General features: G+C 28.9%; 1 protein-coding gene across 6 annotated transcripts in view; it reads right to left on the minus strand.

Annotated features, from left to right (window-relative positions):
* The window catches only part of LOC129969275 (potassium voltage-gated channel subfamily KQT member 4-like), a 355767-nt gene that overhangs the window by 10894 nt on the left and 325324 nt on the right, over window positions 1-19549 (minus strand). For 3 of the 6 annotated variants that reach the window (XM_056083765.1, XM_056083764.1, XM_056083761.1), the window contains 3 exons: window positions 11783-11851; window positions 6931-7004; window positions 5449-5576 (listed from right to left, as the gene is read on the minus strand). In XM_056083765.1, the coding sequence (XP_055939740.1) occupies window positions 5449-5576; window positions 6931-7004; window positions 11783-11851 (271 nt within the window). The remainder of the gene's footprint in view (window positions 1-5448; window positions 5577-6930; window positions 7005-11782; window positions 11852-19549) is intronic. The other 3 variants (XM_056083767.1, XM_056083766.1, XM_056083763.1) reach the window with 1 other exon arrangement.

Raw genomic sequence — 19549 nt, forward strand, 5'->3', positions numbered from 1 at the left:
TTGCGAACTCGTATCCAGGCATCGAAAAGTGGTTTAAGTCAGCATTTATGAAGTTTCATATCTTTGAGACTTTATGTGAAAAATTGCTGAAATTTTGTACATGACCTTATTAGAGGATGGGGCACATTTCACTCATTGCGATTTTTTTTGCACTGGGTCCGTATAAAAATTTAAATTTTGTAGTTTTGAAGTTTAATCCCCTGAAAATTTTAATCGATTTCATAACATTTTACACATTTTTTTTATACGCAACTTTGTGATTTACAGTACATGTCCATGATCAATATTTAAAGAATAAAAGCCACGGTCAAGGTTTTTGAGACACCCTGTATATTTTTTAAAATATGGTTCAATCATGCTTGGCCTCCGCGGATTTATCCAAGATCCATAATTTTTTTAATAGGAGAGAGAAGAATAACCCTATTATTAGGTATTTGGTATATAAAGTAATAGCGAGATCTTTCCTCTTCGTTTTAGTACTCTCATAAAACTAAGTTTATTTTTTAATAATATGTTTTATTTAAGTTTGGATGATTTTCTTAATTTTCTTAACTATCTTAACTTTATTTTCGAATATTATCCTTAATTATAAAGATTATTCCTCAGCAAAAAGATTTTATTAATAGTGTTCAGAGCTTTGACTAGGTTGAGTCAAACGATATGATGTAACTTGATAATATTTATAAAATCAACTTGCTAGCTTACATAATATTCTATTTTTAATTCTTGATATACGAAATATATATAAAAAATATTGTATCCATGTTTCAGATCTCCCCGAGTTTGTAAAACACGTTTTTGAAATTCTGTCTGTCTCTTTTAACACGATAACTCAAAAATGCTTTGAGGTAGGCAGATGAAATTAGGTATATGCACTTAATATCAAATCTGTAGATTTCAAATTTTGGACGGAATCCATTCGCAGGAAGTTGTTCTAGTACAAATGAAGAGATAACTTCCAAGCTTTAAGATGTAGATTCGTATCAAGTTCGAACAAAATCCGTGAAGGGTTTGATCATCTGTCGGTTTGTGCTTTTGGACGCTTATAAACACAATATTTAAAAGAAGGCAGTGACTTAGATAAATGGAAGTTGATGCACAGTTTTAGTATCTAAAATGTAGACTATTGCCAAATTTTGAATTAGATTCTTCAAAGGATTGACAGTCTATAAATACGGTTCTCAGTTTAGAGCGTTTGATTTAGGCAAATTAGTAATCACATTGTAAAAACAGGTTTTTTTTTTTAATTTGTTGAATCTGATTTATATAATAGAAAGAAATTCTAAGCAAAATTGTTATGAAATTATTTTGGATTCTACTCAAGTTATTCTCACTAAAACCAAAATTGCCCACAAGAGTAATGCTTTCTAAACCTATTGCATTTGGCACAATCAAAACAGACAATAATATGATATATATTTGATTTATATTACACTACTTAGATTAAATTTTTAATCACAGTGTAATCCAAAGAAAAAAAATCTATATTTTTAAATCTATAAGTTGAGATAATATTTTTACAACCGAAATCTATTAGAATGAAGTGGCTGAATTTGGTTTTCATTTCACCGTTGTAATTTAACTATATTGATTTTAGAATTAAGATAAGAAAAATACATTAAAAAGTCTTCAGTTTTTTACATGAGATTAATAATTTAGCACGAACTAATGTAATTTGTATAACTCTCCTAAATTATAAAAAAAGTTTAGTACAGAATAGTGTTAATATGAAATAATATGTCTTGAAATTGCATACTGATTATTAAATATCTAATTTCAATTAAATTAATCGTATTTATTTTCACACCTTTCCGATCTTGTCTAAAATTGAATAGTTGACTCAAATCAGTGATTATAAGGCTTCCAAAATTTAAGGAATATAGACTAAATATTTGTTTAAATTAAAATGTTCGCACGATTTCTCCTCTTTAATGATGAAATATTTGGTAAATTACAGATTTCTCGCTTTAACTTCCCTCTCGTTTAACATCTCAGAAAGTGAAGAAATTCTAAATCTTTATTTTGACATGATTAAATGATATAATATTCGTAACATTCAGATTAGAATCGGGCATATTCTATTTGAAGTTGAAAAGATGTAAACTCAATGTAGAAAGGCACCGAGAAAAGTGTACATTTTTTTTTTTGCTTAGCTAACAAGTTATATTTGAAATGCTAACTTTTATGAAAATCAGGCTTTAATTAATGTGGTAAAAAATAGAGTTTTTAAATTAAAACTCTGTAGGTTAAAGTAAAATCATAAAAACCTGAGGTATCAATAAATGTATTAGAAATAACCTGGAGTTTGATTTAAAATACATTTATAAACTTTATTGAATGCTTAGAACATTTCTATTTAATGGTATTGTTGATTGAAGAATAATTTTATTAAAGTATTGCTTTGGGTATTTCGTTTGGACTTAAAGGTTTCAAGAAAGATATTTTCTAATATTTAGAGAACTAATAAAAGGCGTTTTTATGAAATTTTAATATTTTCTACAATTTAGTCTCATTTAATGTCATTCATTATAAAATTAAATTAAGAAATTAATTATTATGAAATTTTGTGATTTTTCATAATCAGATTGTGGCTCTCAAAACCGAATTAAAGCAACTATTAATTAAACTATTGAAGCATAATTAGGAATACAACACTGTACAAAATTTCAGGGTTTTTGTATGCCAAGTATAAGTAAAAGTTTGATTTCAAAATTTAGTCTTTGTAAACATGAAAAAAATTTGATAACTTTGACATAAAATCAGATCTCTAATTCGTTTGAATTGAACAGCAAATTACTCTAGCAATACGAGTTTAGAGGAACTACAATCCAGTTTGAGTTTTATTACATTGAACTTTAATAAATTCGTCAGAATTTAAAAAAAGTTTATTTCTTCTTTTTAATACAGAAAAGTATACAAAATTAACAGATAATTTAAATGGGTGATATTTTTTATTGTTTTCGATGAGATTTTAATTATTTTATTTGCTACTAAAACATGAACAATTAGTCTATTTTACTGTCTAATAGTCGCATTTCATTTAGCAAATCAAAGACGACTGTTTCTAACGTCGTCCTTACAGATTAAAACAAATTTTGCAGTCTAGTATCCATTCATTCTTTTTTTGATTTCTTGATTTGTGGACAGTTCTCTTTCACTCACTTCTCAAATTTCTTTTACAGTTCACTGGATCTTAATTGGCTTCAAAATAAATGCTGTCTAAAATACTTTCAAATTCTATTTTATATTGTTTTTAGATAATACTACTTGAATATAATAACTTTAAATGTATAAGACATCTAAATCTATTAATTCGTTGTTTTATAGTTGTTATACCATTCTCGGTTTCAAACAGGATTTCGGCTAAATAGTAAATTTGGAGTTTTCCTATTGTTGTTTATTATATAACATTTTACCATGATTTATTTGGATTCTCGGAACTGTTGATATTTCCTCCAATATGAAGCTGCATTTATAAATTTTAATGGTTTAATATATTTCTGAACTTTCAGTTATCATATGCAATAAAAATTATTTACAAAAATATCCTATAATGGCTATTGGTGGGTTATAAAAAGAAGAAATTGTGTTCTCTGTTGATTCAGCAATTATAGAATATTTTAATTGTAACAAAAAACATTCTCGAAAATCTTCCATAATTGCTAATGATTGACTGCTAATCTATATGAGCGAATTGGTCTTCATTTATTCGATATTACAAAAGTACCGATTTTAAAATGCATGGGGTATAGATAAAACTTATCAAAAGAAATTACCTCAAATTCAACAAATTAAATTATCTGGTTTAGAAAAAGGAAATAAATAATATTGCTTTGCTGAAATGTTAGTGCCTTCTTTGAAAAGAAGATTCAGACATTCTTATAGGAAATTGAATAGATGTCAGGTCAGCCTTGGCGACAAAATGAAAGTTCTGAAAGAACAAATATCATGGCGACATTTCTAATAAGAATAGAGATCTAAAGACCCCTCAAGAAAATTCCATACCCTGTTATAAGGCTTCAAAAAAATGAAGCCGCTTCATTTTTTTTGGAGTGTTGATAGCAGAGCGAGTTCTTTAATTGTTTACATTGAGATATGTTCTATTTAGTAGTTCTGTGTCTGCTTGTGTTGTTAAGGATTACTATTCTGTATATTTCGATTTAGTTTTTTTTTCTATCCGCGTTTCGTGTTTTTTGTGGTATAAAGCGTTGCCATCAGTTAAAAAGCTTGTTGGGTGGCAACATGTCATATCTACAGAGCAGCACTTATTCATTTGGACTGCAGGCAGCAGATGCTGTTTTATTTACCATATCTTGTTTTCACATTTATTGCAAGTTTTGGTAACCATAATTTAACAATTATTTAACTTAACATTTTAATCTTTTTTTTACTTAATGATGTTCATGGTAAATAACGACTTAGTCGAATTTTTTTTCTTCATGATTACGAGGCATCATATGCGGAATTTAATCAGTTAAATTCCTCTATAATTGGAATTTTTACACGATAGACCCACAGAAAAGGTAATCATTACTATAAGGTAATTCATCTAGACATACAAGTACAATACAACATTTTGGTTATTCAATTTAGTAATTTTAAACTGACTACTTAAGGCACTATCACCAGCTGTGTGACCACTTTGAATTGGAAATGAGCGAATTTTTATTCAGAATTTCGACTATAGTTCTTAGACTTTTTGTTGCACTTTAAAGGTAATTATTTATCATTAACAATAATTTAAGCGTGTAATACCTAACAAAGGGGAAGATTTTATAGTTATTTTTCACAGAATTTTCAAAATAAAACATAAATCTGTATCATTTATTTTCGTTCTTTCTTTAGTTACAAACCAATTGATATAAATCCTTCTCTAGCAATATAGAATTCTTGTTCACATTTCCAAGATGTACTACGTTAAATATGATCATGCAGAACAAAATTTACTTAAGATGTAGGCAGCGACGAAAAGGTTGAATTGTTGAAAGTATTATTATAATAAGCTAAGGATTAATAAAAAGGAAGTTTTGTTATAAATCTGTCCATTTTGAATATTTATAGAATATTTAAATGTTGGATAGCGAGCATAATTAAGATCTTACGATTTTCGGAAACTTTTATAAGGACGCTTTGCAACATTTATTTAGTAAATATTTACTGAAATTAACTGAAATATCGATTTTAAGAGCTTTTTAAAAATTCATGTCGAAAGAATATTCTGATGAGTATCATTAATGAATTAACATAATTTGGGAGGCGAAACCAAAATTTAGAGACGAAAATAGAATTGTGACTTAAAAATTCTAATGAAGCTCAGATAACATTATTTCCGTAAACGCATAGTTTTCGATTGCTTCATGACTGAAAACATCAGTGCTTGTTTACAAAAATTTCAAATAAAGACAATAAACATCATTAATATGAGAAGATCGTATAATTTCCTTTTACCTGCACTGTAAGTTTTTAACTCGGCTCAAAAGATCCACGTGACCGGCCGAGTACTGCTCTATCACATCTTTAACATCATAAGGCTTTAGGGCTTCTTTGAACTTCCGTCTGGCAACGAAGTATTTTATCTGAAAGGAGAAACAACGGAGGTCGTTAGAAGAGTCATCTAGCACAAAGGCACTTTGACAGCTTTTTAAGAGAAAAGAAATGAGCAAATTGTATTGGCATCCGCCTCAGGGAAAAATCTGTCTTCTTTCTTTGCTTGAAATATTTTGTTCGAGGTTATAATTTCTCTTAAGACAATGTGTACGAAGTAAGACTACTTAACCTGTCGGTTACAATAGGGTGAAATGTCAGGGCGTATAGAATAGTTTGGGAAAACTTTTAACATCAAACATATTTTATCATCTTTCCTTAATAAATATGTATTTTTTTGTAATAACATTTAATAAATACAACTTCCAAATGTAAGAAGATTTTGGGAATGTCTGTTAATAATAAAGCTAATTATGTGTTTGTTTGTTTCTCTGAGTGTTGGGGCTGCATAGGACAGTTCGTTAAATCTAATACTATCAAGTTTGGCTCAGTTATTCTATAAAAATTGCACACATGGGTGCAATTTTATGAAATTTTAATTAATTAAGAATTAAACGAATTTTGTCGTTCTTAAAAAATAATTTCAGGAAGCATAGCAAAAAATTAAATTTCCCACAATTTTAAAATTAAAAAAATGTCTTTTTAATGATATAAAATTTAACTGAAACACAAATTTTTCCTAAAATCAAACTCTTTAAATTTTTTTAGTATAATTTTGAACAATCGATTTTATTGTTGAGCAGAAATTCAAACCCTTCTCATTGCTCGATAAAATACTTAATCTGTGACTTTCTTCCATTATTAAAAGTAAGGTTAAAAGCTCCTACTATCTGCGTAGTTTACACGCTGAAAAAGAAAGTGAAGTTACGGTATCTCGAAAGTTAAAAGATGGATTACTTGGACAGTTACGTTTTTAATAGCATGTGATGTCGTGGAACAGGTTAAGAGAGTTAACACATCTTTAATGCGTGTAACAATTCGATGCTTTAAAAAAGTTTTTTAAGGGAATTATGTACATTAAGTACAAGCAAGACGTACCGCTCACATTCATTTATCTTTTTATATGTTTTTATGTTAGTTAAGTAATGTTTTGTCTCTGCATTAACTTATATGTCATTTCTTAATAAAATACCTGTAAAGTATTAATGCTGATCTTTGCCTTTTACCACAATAAAAATAGTCGAACATATCTAATTACAACAGAGTGTTAAGTTTGCTGATCACTATCGCAGCAGGTATTAACTTGGTTTTGGGATTTCAAAGTATACTACAGAGCTAATTCTTGCATTTGTTGATAATTTTCATAAAAGTCCATTACAACCTTTAATCCATTAACTTTCATTTATATAAAAAGGCAAAAAATCAGTTATAGAAAAGGACACTTACTTTTCTCAAAGCACGAATGGCGTTTTTGTGTTGGTTTGTAAGAACTGCTAATCTAGGCTCTTCGGGATCTTCATCTGCAATAAAATGAGAGCAAGTCAAACTATGAATTTTTCTACTATTCATGGCATTCTGAATAAATATATTAATAATTCATCTACATATCGTAGTTCACAGTGCAAAAACTCAGATACTAAAATTAAATTTAATTTTAATACACAAACTGATATCTTTTTATACCGTATTGGCGATATTCCAAATCGCCAATACCATAAAGTCAGAAGACTTGCCATCTTGTCATCTTTTGGTAACAGATAAAAAAATATTTTTGAAATATCACTTTTCACACAGTTGGCGACAACGTGCAAGTTAGAACAAATATATTTTGGAATTCATAAAGCATTCCTTTTATTCGTAATTCTAAATTTATTAGATAAATAAAAATAATACACACAGTAAATATCGCGACATCAGTTCCCTTAAATATATTATTTAAAAATAACTTGCAAATACAAATTTAATTTTTCTATATAAAATGAGGAGATGAATGTTTCTAAAATAAGAAGAAAATACTATTAGGGTTGAAATCAAACATCTTATAAAACTGTGTATTAGTACTTCGAAAAGTTTTTAGTTTATTTCAAATGTTCCAAAACGAAATATATTAATATTCTATTATTTTCCTGTCAAATGTTTCAATACCATAGGACATATATTAAAATAGGTATAGGTTTTATACCATAGGACATATATTAAAACTGAAAAAATATATAATCAAGACATTTAATTACAGAAACAAAACAAAATAATCCTAATTGGAATAAAAATTCTACACATTTAGAAATCTATAAAATACTTTTAAGAAATTTAATTTTTCAAGGTTTTACTATACTATAAAAACATTAAATATCACACATGCAAAAACAAGTCATCATACATTTTTTCATACATTTCAAACGTTCTAAATAGACAAGCCAAAAAGCGGAGAGAAAAATCAAACCACATGCAGTTTTCTGAACCCAGATATAATATATTGTAAAAAAATATATAAAAGTAGACAAACCTTACCTAAAAATCTGGAAAAACCTATATTTTTATACTGAATTCCATCGATTTAATTTTTTCTTAGCGTAATTTATAAAATACGTAGAATATTATCAATATTTCCAACGTTAAAAAGCGCATTCACTTCAGAAAAGTGTATTTGAGCTAAAGCCATATCACTCAAGCCACGATGCCTTCGAGTTGCCATGCAGTTATGCGGATTTCTATTCAGGGTACAAGCAATAACAAGTGTTCTCTAAGAGGTAGAGATGTTGGTCGATTTTCCCACTCCACTCTGCTGTATTTTGATTAAATAAATTAAAAAAAACAACCTTAAAAATGTGAAAAAAATATATTTAATTGCATTTTGAAATGTAACATGATCCAGAGGGGCAGGGGGAGCAAGGCTCGAAATCCGAATTTTTGAAGTTATTCAAGCATTATTTTGGGACCGACTTCTTAGTTTTGAATAGTAGGAATAGAATCTATGATTCAAAACGATAGGAATGACTCTGAATTAGTAATTCAAACTCTGTATGATTCAAAACGATAGGAATGACTCTGAATTAGTAATTCAAACTCTGTATGATTGAAAACGATAGGAATGACTCTGAATTAGTAATTTAAACTGTGTATGATTCAAAACGATAGGAATGACTCTGAATTAGTAATTCAAACTGTGTATGATTCAAAACGATAGGAATGACTCTGAATTAGTAATTCAAACTCTGTATGATTCAAAACGATAGGAATGACTCTGAATTAATAATTCAAACTATCTATGATTCAAAACGATAGGAATGACTCTGAATTAGTAATTCAAACTCTGTATGATTCAAAACGATGTGAATGACTCTGAATAAGTAATTCAAACTCTGTTTTCTAGGCCAGAGGGAAGTGAGGATGTTTTTTTTTTTCTCAACGACAGATTTTATGTAAACCTGGCACAGATATGCAACAGATTTCACAGGAATCGGATCTGGAGTCCACGATCCATGGATCCCTAAATCGGGGCTATCAGCAATTGAGCACGGTTATCTGCATACTAAAACGAGATGTATCTTAGTTACCAAAGGCCTATGCTAATATTTAAAGGGTTGTATAATGCGTCTTCTGACAACAATACTATTTTATATCTTATAATAAAGGTATAATAATCGTCGTTACATGAAAGATAGCTCTAAGTAATTTAAAGAAAATAGCAGCTCTTAGAATTCGACTATAATTATCTTGCATTCTCCTAGTGTCATTGAAGTTATTTCTTTTACAGCTCTGTCCAGCAACATAAAAAGAAAAAAAAATGAAGGGTTTGTAGGTGACTATTTGGGAAAAAGCCAGTTCAGGGTGGATGGGGTTCAGGATTTTTCAATAATGTCAATTGAAAGGGATTCAATGAATGAAAAGCACGCTGGAAGAATATTCTCAATCGTTCTGATATTGTTCTATTGTTTTATCTCTTTAGAATTGAATTAAAGAGTTATGAAGGAATTTAGAGGTCTTATGTTCTATTATAAAAGTAAAAAATATTAATTATTAATAAATTTATTAAAAAAGCAAAAAGCAAAGAGATGAGTTTTGATATAATAATAGAAATAAATTATAATATATATCGCAGTAACGCAGGAATATGAATTTAAATTATCTTGTAATTTTATCTTTCCGAAGCAAATTGCCCAGGTTTATGAAACAGAATGCCGAATCGTTGCTATCAATCTTTGTGACCACATAATCTGTGAAGGTGAATTTTATTTAAGATAAATGAAGAATTATATACACTGTAAGTAAAAATTACATGAATATAATACTTATGGAAGTAATTATAATAAAATGAGTTGGACTAAATGTACATTTGGAACTTCTAACAAGAGGTCCTTTTTCAGTTTGGCCATCTTTCTAACTTTAAACTAAGCAGTTAGTAGACTGATAATTTTTGAATACACATATATACTTGCAACTAGACGACAAAATGCATTTTTCACAATTTAGTAAAAAAAAAATAAATAAGCAATTTGGAAATAACCTAAGGAATTGACATTATTTTAAAACTGCAGAAAATTTAAACTTAAAATTTAATTTTTAATTAATATGTGATAAAACATTCTTGAAAACTGTAAATTATAATGCTAAACTCTCATATAATAAAAGAAGAAAACATCAGCAAAATTGTTTTGTTTAATACAAATTTACATCTACTTAAAATACAATTTTTACAGTCGTTTAATATTTTATTCTTTATTTGGAAATATTAAGTTATACTTTGTTTGATATTATCAATACTTTGATTAAAACATTATAAATACACGATTGTAAATGAGATAAAGTTCTTTACTCATGAAGTAGATATTTATTGTTTTAAAGATTCTGTAATCATTTCATTTAAGCCAAATTATCACGAATTTAAAAATTAAAAAAAAAGTTACATCTAATTTGCAGCTGTTTTTCGTTAAAATTGATAACTGTTATTGTGAAGAAAAAATTATTGTAGAGGAAATAGCATTCCCATATAATATATAAGACATTTTGCTTATTTAACTATTAAATTATATTAGAATATTATATTTAACTAGTGCAATACCACCTGTTTTTATCAGTTTTCACTATCTATCGACGATTCAATGACAAGGAAAGCATTATTTAATAACATAACTAGCAATGCACAGAACAAAAATGGTTTTGTTATTTAAAAAAATAAATATATGCACGAAAAAAAAAAGCCTGGAGTTAGTGGCACAAAGAGAAAAGGTAAAGAAACATAGGATCTCAAACGCCGATCTTGGTGGAAGCGACAACACTATATATATCCTTATCCCTCCTGGCTATTGTCTTCATGAATCTTTTCAGGCGCCTCGAAGGTGAAATATATATGTATTTAACACATTTTTTAAAGCAAAATATGACGAAACAGACTAGAAAATAATATTTTGTACCTAGTGTCATTTATCTTTGCAACGTCGTTGACAGCAACCCATTAGTCAAATGTTACATTAAGGTGAGGTATTTGACTCATGAGACCATATTTATGGGAGCGAGATTCACCTAATAGCTGATTTTTAATCGAAATTGAAATTGTCTCATCAGGTCATAATCAATAAATTCTATCATCATCAATAATTTGATGATCATGTTTAATAAATTAAAAGCAACGAATTTAATCTAAAATGATTGAATAAATCAGGAGTCCCGTCGCATTAGGCTAAAAAATAAACTGAGCTTGAAGTTAATTATTAAACACATATGTTTCACAGAAAAGATCACAGACCTCAATGGGGGAAAGGTTGATTTCAGAATTAAAGTTGGTGAGATCAGAAGCTGATATGCAAGGTTTAGTTTAGGAAGCTATCAGTAGATTATAGAAATTAGCCGAAGTTATTTATACCCTAAAATAAATGAACCATTACAAATTTTATTATATATACCATTTCTATGCTTTTATTCAAAATAAACTTTTCATGCAATGCTTTTTTTTCATGCAATACTTTTATGAGAATATAAGATCGCATATTAACCAGTAAGATCACATATAACCAGTAAGATCGCCAGTAAGACTTAAGGGACAAATGTGTACATTACCTTCAAAGGTATTCGGTATTTTAAATTCCATAAAATAAAATCATATAAGCAATCGAAAAACGTTTAAGAAAATAATAGTCTAGATTATTAAGAGTGGAGTGGGAAAAAGATTCTGTTGGGTTTCGGTATTCGAGTCTCCCTGAGAACTGAGAGAGCGGGCATTTGTTTCTCTCTTTGTGTCTAAAAGGTGCTAATAATTGAAAAAGAGGTGCTTTTTGCATGGGTCACGTAATTAGCTTACCGCATGAAGATGGGCTATCCTTACGGACCCTGTTGAAGAGATTTACGCAGAAACTGCCTCGTCTTGAGCCTACGCTTGGAAAAAGACACCCATATTAACATAACGAACTTCCACATCGGTAACAAATCGAATGAGTTACTACAGATTCGTTTCAGCATGCACGCAACTACTTGAACGAAATGCTACAGGCCTGCTTTATGGATAGACAGGGGGATGGGGCAACAAAGATAACCAGTTCATTTGAAGATTTTTGTTTATAATCTCATTCCCTGCTTTACCTAGTAAGTTATTCATGATTTAGATTCACGACTGAGTCATTCATGACTTATAAATGTGTTTTCTCAATTTTTTTTGAAATTATTAATTCGTCTTAACGTCATCTCATCAGTTATAAAAATAAGGCGATTGATAACGTATGTATTGTATTAATTAAATGATATCAAATTAGAATACTGTAAAGAGTTTAGTTAATTGAAATTATTGCATGTATAATTTTTAAAATATTGCCTTTCTATGTTTCATAAAAGAATTTTTTTTAAAAAATTCGAGCAGCGAAAATAAACTTGCAACGCCAGTCGTTTCTTAACATGACTATACAGATTATTATAACAATCTTTATAAAAACTCTCTTTTATGCATAGGATTTTAAGGAAGAATTCCTTCTAATGTAAAAAACAAAGCCTACAAGAAGTTATACCTAAGGATGCTGAAATAAGGATTTCGTTTTAAGGGAAAAAATTATCGTTATCGAACTTATCTTTACAAGCATTGCTGACCATCAAGAGTTATTTAGTTCTTTAGCCGAAATCATTTTGTTTAAGTATTACAAGTTCTAAATCATGAACTTTTCACATTCATTTAAGCCATGGTTCAGTTTTCAACTTAACAGATATACAGCGAATAATTGAAATATATTCGCTAATTTGAATAGATTTTTAAAAGTTAATTTGCTGCACAATCTATTACAATATTTTTCCTATCGTGAAATTCAAGCTCATTCAGTTGTTAATCAAACCATTCAAAATCGCTTAATTTTATCAAATGTTGAAATTATTATAAGAAATCGGACATTAGTATAGTCATTTGTAGAGGACTAATTCTACTAAATTCATATTTTTTAGTGATATTAAACAACAAGGTGAAATGTTGTATCAATCTGTTATGTATTAATAGTATAACAGCTAGGAAAGCTTACATCCCAGATGAACAAGTTGATCGCCAAACAAGGGTACACAATAAGAATGGAAAGAATTCTTAGAAAATTCATGCTCTTTTTAAAGCTATAACACGATTCATTCATCAAATAAATTTTGCTCAAGTAGTATAAAAATTTATATTATATACCCAGTTCATTTTTTATTAGTTATCCAATTGAAATCTTTAGCCCTTCTATGAACTTGGCACGTCTCCTTAATTTCTTTCTTCGCAGAAATACGAAACTTGGTCCTTTCAGGATTGCTAACAGGAGAAAAATTGTCTTGATTCTCATCGGTCAAAGCCTAATACTTCCTTTTATTTTCACTTTTTTTTGTTCGCCTTTTCTTTCTATGGCCGTGGTTAATAGATTACCCTAATCTTCTACGCCCGCCTTTTCAGTATCTTAATTAAAGCGCCTTTTTAACAAAATTTCTCGCGTTCTAGGGCTCTTTTAAGTGTTCATTATAAACTAGCTTGTAAAATAAATACTTCTGTTAAAAGAACTTTATAATTTTAAAAAAATCTTTTTTTTGTTAGATTTACTTATTTTATGAATTAATTATCAAACACTGTTATTATATTTATTGAGTATCAGCTATTTTAAAAATCCCTGTTCCTTTTTCTGTAATCTTTTGAAAGTTTTGTTATTTTGCAAAGCAATGAAACTTTTTCAAGTAGGCGTCTATTTTCAAGGGAAAAAAATAGAAACTGATATTAAAAAATAAATAAATGAATGGTCTTTTGATTAATTTCAGGAGTTTATTAACGCGTTAAATGAATGACAAACATATTTTGAAGTCCTTTCCGTCTAGTCCACGGTATTCCATTCCTTTGATGTACCGAAACCAGATATTTATGCACAATAGCGAAAGTTTATATGCATTTAGGTACATTATTTTGGGATCTTCATTTAAAAGTTTATTTAAAGAATATAATTTTTTAAGTATATATTGTCAGCCAACAACAACTAAAGTAGCCTAATCGTATACTATCTAATAAAAGTTACATTCCAACTATTCCCCCTTCACACACAACTTGCCTGAAATTGTGAATAATGTGCAAGGCCGTGAACGCTTCGAGTTCTCAGATATTTTATTTTCAGATCCCGCCCATGAGCGATTTGTGCTTTGAAACACGGCGGAAAAAACACACAAATCGTATTTTAATTTTTTAAAACGTAATAATAATCAATACACGTAATAAAATTCTGACAAAAAAACTACAATTGTAGTCACAAGATCACATACCAAATTTCATTTATCGCGTTTTTGAATTAACGCGTTTATATTCATGTGGATGTACATATAAACTGGTGGTTTATCTCTAAAAGATTTAATTCCAACTTTTGATATGGATGAACTTGTTGGATAATAAATCAGAGTACCAAATTTTATCTAATTCTTTAATCTTCGTAGTTATTATATCCTCTTGAACTCAAATAGCAGAACAGGTTTCCTGCTATTATCCTGTAAATGAATTTCGTTCAAATAATGACAGAAATCTGCAAAATTGCCATAAAAATCACATATCAAATTTCCTTCATCTAGCTCGGAGTTTTTTTAATTACTGTGTTCACAGACAGACATAATTCCAAATATGCATTTTTTTTTCAGACTCAAAGAACGTGAATACTTATCAAATTTTGAAGTTCAAATTTTTTGACTTTACAATACTTCGTATATTAGAAAATAACGTAAGTTTAACATAAATTTAGATTTTATTAAAAAATAATAATCTAAAAATTGTGTAGAATATAAAGTAAATGCAAAGTGTGAGAATTTGAAACTGACACTGTAGTGGAATATGTGAAAGATTAAAACTTTTGCATTTTTTCATATGCCATCATAAAAAGTTATTTTTATCATTTATAGCGCCTCAAAACTATGTGCCGAGATGTGAAGTATTTCGAAGAGAAAAAAAAAATATCAACGGAAAGATTGCTTTTCTTACATTATCTGTTATAATGAATAAAACAAAATATATTTTCGTGAATTTTCAGAAAGAAAACAATGTATCTTTTCAGTATCTTTTCTATTTCCAATACGTCTTTAATAAATTGCTTTTTATTACTAATTCTAGTCAAGAAGAATTTATCATTTTTCGTAATATATTTTTTTTAACTGGAATGAAATGCATAATTAATAAAATAAAATAACTCAGGTCCATCCATCAAATCCATCTATAGATTTTCTATATGTGACTTATTTTTTTATAATGGCTATTTTTAACTCATAAAAATTTAATTAGAATAAAAGAAATTGCTCGCATTAATGGCTCATTGTTAATTGATTAGGAAGTAACAATTAAAAAAAATATTTTTAAACTGAACAGAGCAAAGGCTTTTCCAAAGGGTAATCCAAATACTTTGTTCCACAAATTATAGAGTAATTTATGCCTCATGTTTCAAAAAGGTTTAATTCCTGATATAAGATCTTCAGTTTGAAGCTATACTAAAATTGTATAGGGGTAAACTTTATAATTTAGAATCGGTTGGATAACTTGAATTGGTATCGCTTCATTATAAATTTCTGCTATGAAGAAATTTACTGCTCTAAGTGTATTAAAGGTAGCCTTATTTTTGGTTCGTTTTTCAAATCTACAATCCTCCTCAATATTAAAAGAGTCTAGCTACAAAAGTCCTTAACAAACGCCAGATATGAAATAATATGGTCCTCATTAAACCAAACTTAATGCTAGACATCCACCAGATTTAACTGACATATAAGATAGACAAAATTGCCATTAATCATCTATTAATTGCCCTTATAGATTAGACTTAATAGTCACTGTATGATCTCATCGCCAAATTTGCCAAGAGTTCGCCAACCGTTTAACGTGCTCACAACTGCAATTTTGGATGATAGAAATAAATTAACTTCACTTGAGAAATTCTCATCTCACATTTTATGCATGGTAGCTAAAATTTCAGCATTTGAGATTGCTACATTTGGTTAATTATCGCTTGAAAAAAGTTAACTAAATTATAGTGAGTATCTCTAGATATTGCTATTAAATGAAGGTAATTAGGAAATTGAGATTTAGCTAATTGATTACTGTGATTTAATAGGACCAGATAGTCATTTTGTTTTAAAATTACACTTCGCTTATATTGTAATGAAGCTATCTGACTGATGCAATTATAGCCGCTGTCAGAAGATGAGAGGCACACGTCATGCAGCATCCACTCTTCAATACTCCTATTTTATGCATTGTTCATTTGCAGCTGTCTAAGACAAAATCGAACATGTGATGTCGAACCTGTGATCTTCCGACTCCAAAATCAAGCCTGGCAAGCATATCCCCAGGAGATCGACTTGAGCTGTGTTTGAAAAGTGCAAAATTTGAAGGTAAAAAGTAACACTATTTGGTATTTCAAAAGGAAAACAATCTTCTTCTGTACCATCTTTCCTTTTTAAAAATTAAAATAGTAATCATAGGCACGGATTTCTTTTTAATTTTACTGTTTAGCACTAAAGACTGATTTCAGAAAGTATGAGCTGCAAATGAAAAGATGGGTATACTAATTTCTTAATTTGTGGGTCACGATTCCAACAGAAATCAAGGTATTTCGTTGGCCACAAAACTCTTACCGTTACTACTTTTGAGAGATTCTTCTAAAAGCAATAATAGTTCTGAAAATCATTTGTATAAAATTTATTTCATTAAAATTTAACATGATTGTATGAAAATAATTTGTTTTTTTATCTTCACTCTTATGTAGTTTCAATCTCTTCAGAGATAGACTAAAATGAAAGACTTCTGGTCATATAAGTCCTTCTCCATGCAGTATTAATTTATAGTCCTAAAGCATTGATTTTATCAAGCAAATCCATATGTTGCATTATATCAAATTATATCCCAGGAAATCATACCATATGAAAAGAAATAAAGTATGAAAATTATTCCATTTTTATCTGTGGTAGCAAAAGCCGAAACACTTTTATTGTGATTATCTGATTAATAATTTGTATAATACTTAAATATTAGCTTTTCACGAAGATTTCAGAATCTAAATGTTTAAAGAAATGTTAATAGATAGAGTTTTTGCTTTTTTTAACTTTAAGTTCAAATAAACATGATTTAATACAGAAGTTTCGAATAAATATTCCAGGAAAGTAATTAAAGATTTTGAATCGTGACTTATACATGTTCTTATCACTGATATAGTGGAATTTGACATGAATTGTGAGATACTAAAGGACTTCGACGAAGCCATACAGTTTACTGATACTACAGGAATCGGGCTATCAGGTGAAAAGCACGCATCACATTTCAAATTGATTGTAGGTAGCCAACCGAGTAATGGTTGGAAAGAGACGAAACTAGCACGATTATCTATAATTTTTCTTTGAATATTTTCTATGATATTAATCATTATATAGCATGTATGCAATTAAAGCTTTATATGTGCAATTTAACACTTCTCCAAATAACATGGATAGCTATGAATAAATTGCAAATAATATAATACGCATAGAAATTTAGATGTTTGCAAATTAAATTATAATTATTTATTGTATGTTTAGAATTATTTTTGTATTCTAAAGTAATTTTGATTTTTAATAATGGAAAATTATGTTATAAATTTTAAATAATGGAAAAAAATCAAATAAGCTTAACCTGTAACTGGAGATGGGAGTCAAAATGACTCCGCCTAGTTTATTAGCTCTGACTGTCACGTGGTATTCTGTTCTTGAATAGAACCATCTTCTTAGTACCATCAAGTTGTTCTTTCAGCAGTATATTGGCAAAAGTCTAAGTATGAGCACGTGCGTATAATTTAATTACTCTTTTGGAATCACTGTTTCAATATCTCTGAAACTGCTTTTAATTTGAATAATGCAAAAAGAACAAAGAGATATTCTTAAAATAGTATTTTAAAATATTGTATTCTTCATTTTTGCTTGTTAAGTTGTATCAATTTTTAACATTAGTGCAATTTTTTAGTATTCTAAACGTAGTAAATACTCATTAAAAAATTGCTTAGGTTTTTTCCTATAACATCTTTCCAACATTTAATATAAAATTTTTTTAAATATTAAATTTTTTAAATTTTTTAAAAATATTATATTTTTAATATTTTTGGTAACTACATGATTACCAGAATGCATTGTGATTCCAAAATAAATTCCAATGCTGTTTACAAAAAGAAAAATAACAATGGAGTCCTTTTGACTCCATGTCTCCAGTTACGGTTTAAGAAAATTTTATGTTATCATATGAATATATGAATGTAGGTGGACATACTATATCTCGGTAATGAAACTTCTTACTTAGAAATATTATTTATACCGTTCAAACAAATTGTATGCCCAGATCTTCAAACGGTCACGGATATCAATATATTGCATCAATAAAATTCTTTTTTCGAACTAATGCATTCTAAACATATATCAGTTAACCTTTGCTCTAAATCATAGCCATAAAACAAATAAATAAGTCCCGCATTTGTTCTAGATCGAAGACAAAAAAAAAAAAAAAAAAAGCAATTACAAATGTCATAAGAGGTAAACCCTTTTTCGTCTCATTTGCTAGAGTGTTTTTTTCCCTCTAGGCCCAGGGAACCACTAAACCGCGAAATCGAATCTAATTTATCAACGAATGCCCAAAAGGTCAAGACAAAACAATAAGAAACTCCTTAATTGGAGCATAGATCCGAAGCCTATAGGAATAAAAGCAGTACAAGTTATTTAGGATGACCTGCTTCGTTCATATTTTTTGAAAAGAAGCATGAAAACTCACTAATTATTACTTCACATTAATACTTAAATTTTGTTCTTGGAAACTTTAAATATATTTATGCGACAACATGTGAACTCAGCAAATGATACTTTACTACTTTTTGACCAACGATTTTTTAAACCTCCTAATCAGATGGGACACTCATTGTTATTTTATTTCCTATAATAACATATAGTAATATTTTTGCATTTTAAATTAATTATTTCACTCAATTCAAGATTTAATTTCTAAAAAAATGAGTAATTTGATGCACGAGTCAGACTCATTGTAAGTGAAACGGTTAAAAAGTGCCGTTTAGTATCTAACCAAATTATAGAAATATTTATGCTCATAGTTAAATGTTATATTTTTTTGTATTTTAATTCATTAACTGAGCAACATTTAATGTTTGTTTTAACAGTTTCATTGCCATTTGCTCATTGCGAAAATACTGATCTACATACGCTGTAAAAACACTATTCTCTTTCCTCGATTATTTCGTAACTTGCACAGAATAGCTAGTTTACTCCACTTTTGTTCCCCCACCCCTCCCACAATGGGCAGCCATCTCATGTATAGGGATGAGAAGTTTCTAGTATGGTGAATGGTTCCAGCTTCCGTTGTGATTATAGTTATGTCTTGATGTTGAGCTACCCCTGCATATGACGGGACGTACCTCCTACGGAAAGGATTGTACTGTGGCAGGTAGTGGTCATCAGGACGCAACCATAGTTTCTGTCCCATTATTGTCGTGGTGATTGTCATTCATTTTCTCCTGAATGTCTTCAGATGGGTGGGGTGAATCTCTGATGTGGTTAAATTCACTTTCATGAGATATTAAAGAAAAAC

The sequence above is a fragment of the Argiope bruennichi genome, chromosome 5 (assembly GCF_947563725.1).
Source record: "Argiope bruennichi chromosome 5, qqArgBrue1.1, whole genome shotgun sequence".
Lineage (NCBI taxonomy): Eukaryota > Metazoa > Arthropoda > Arachnida > Araneae > Araneidae > Argiope > Argiope bruennichi.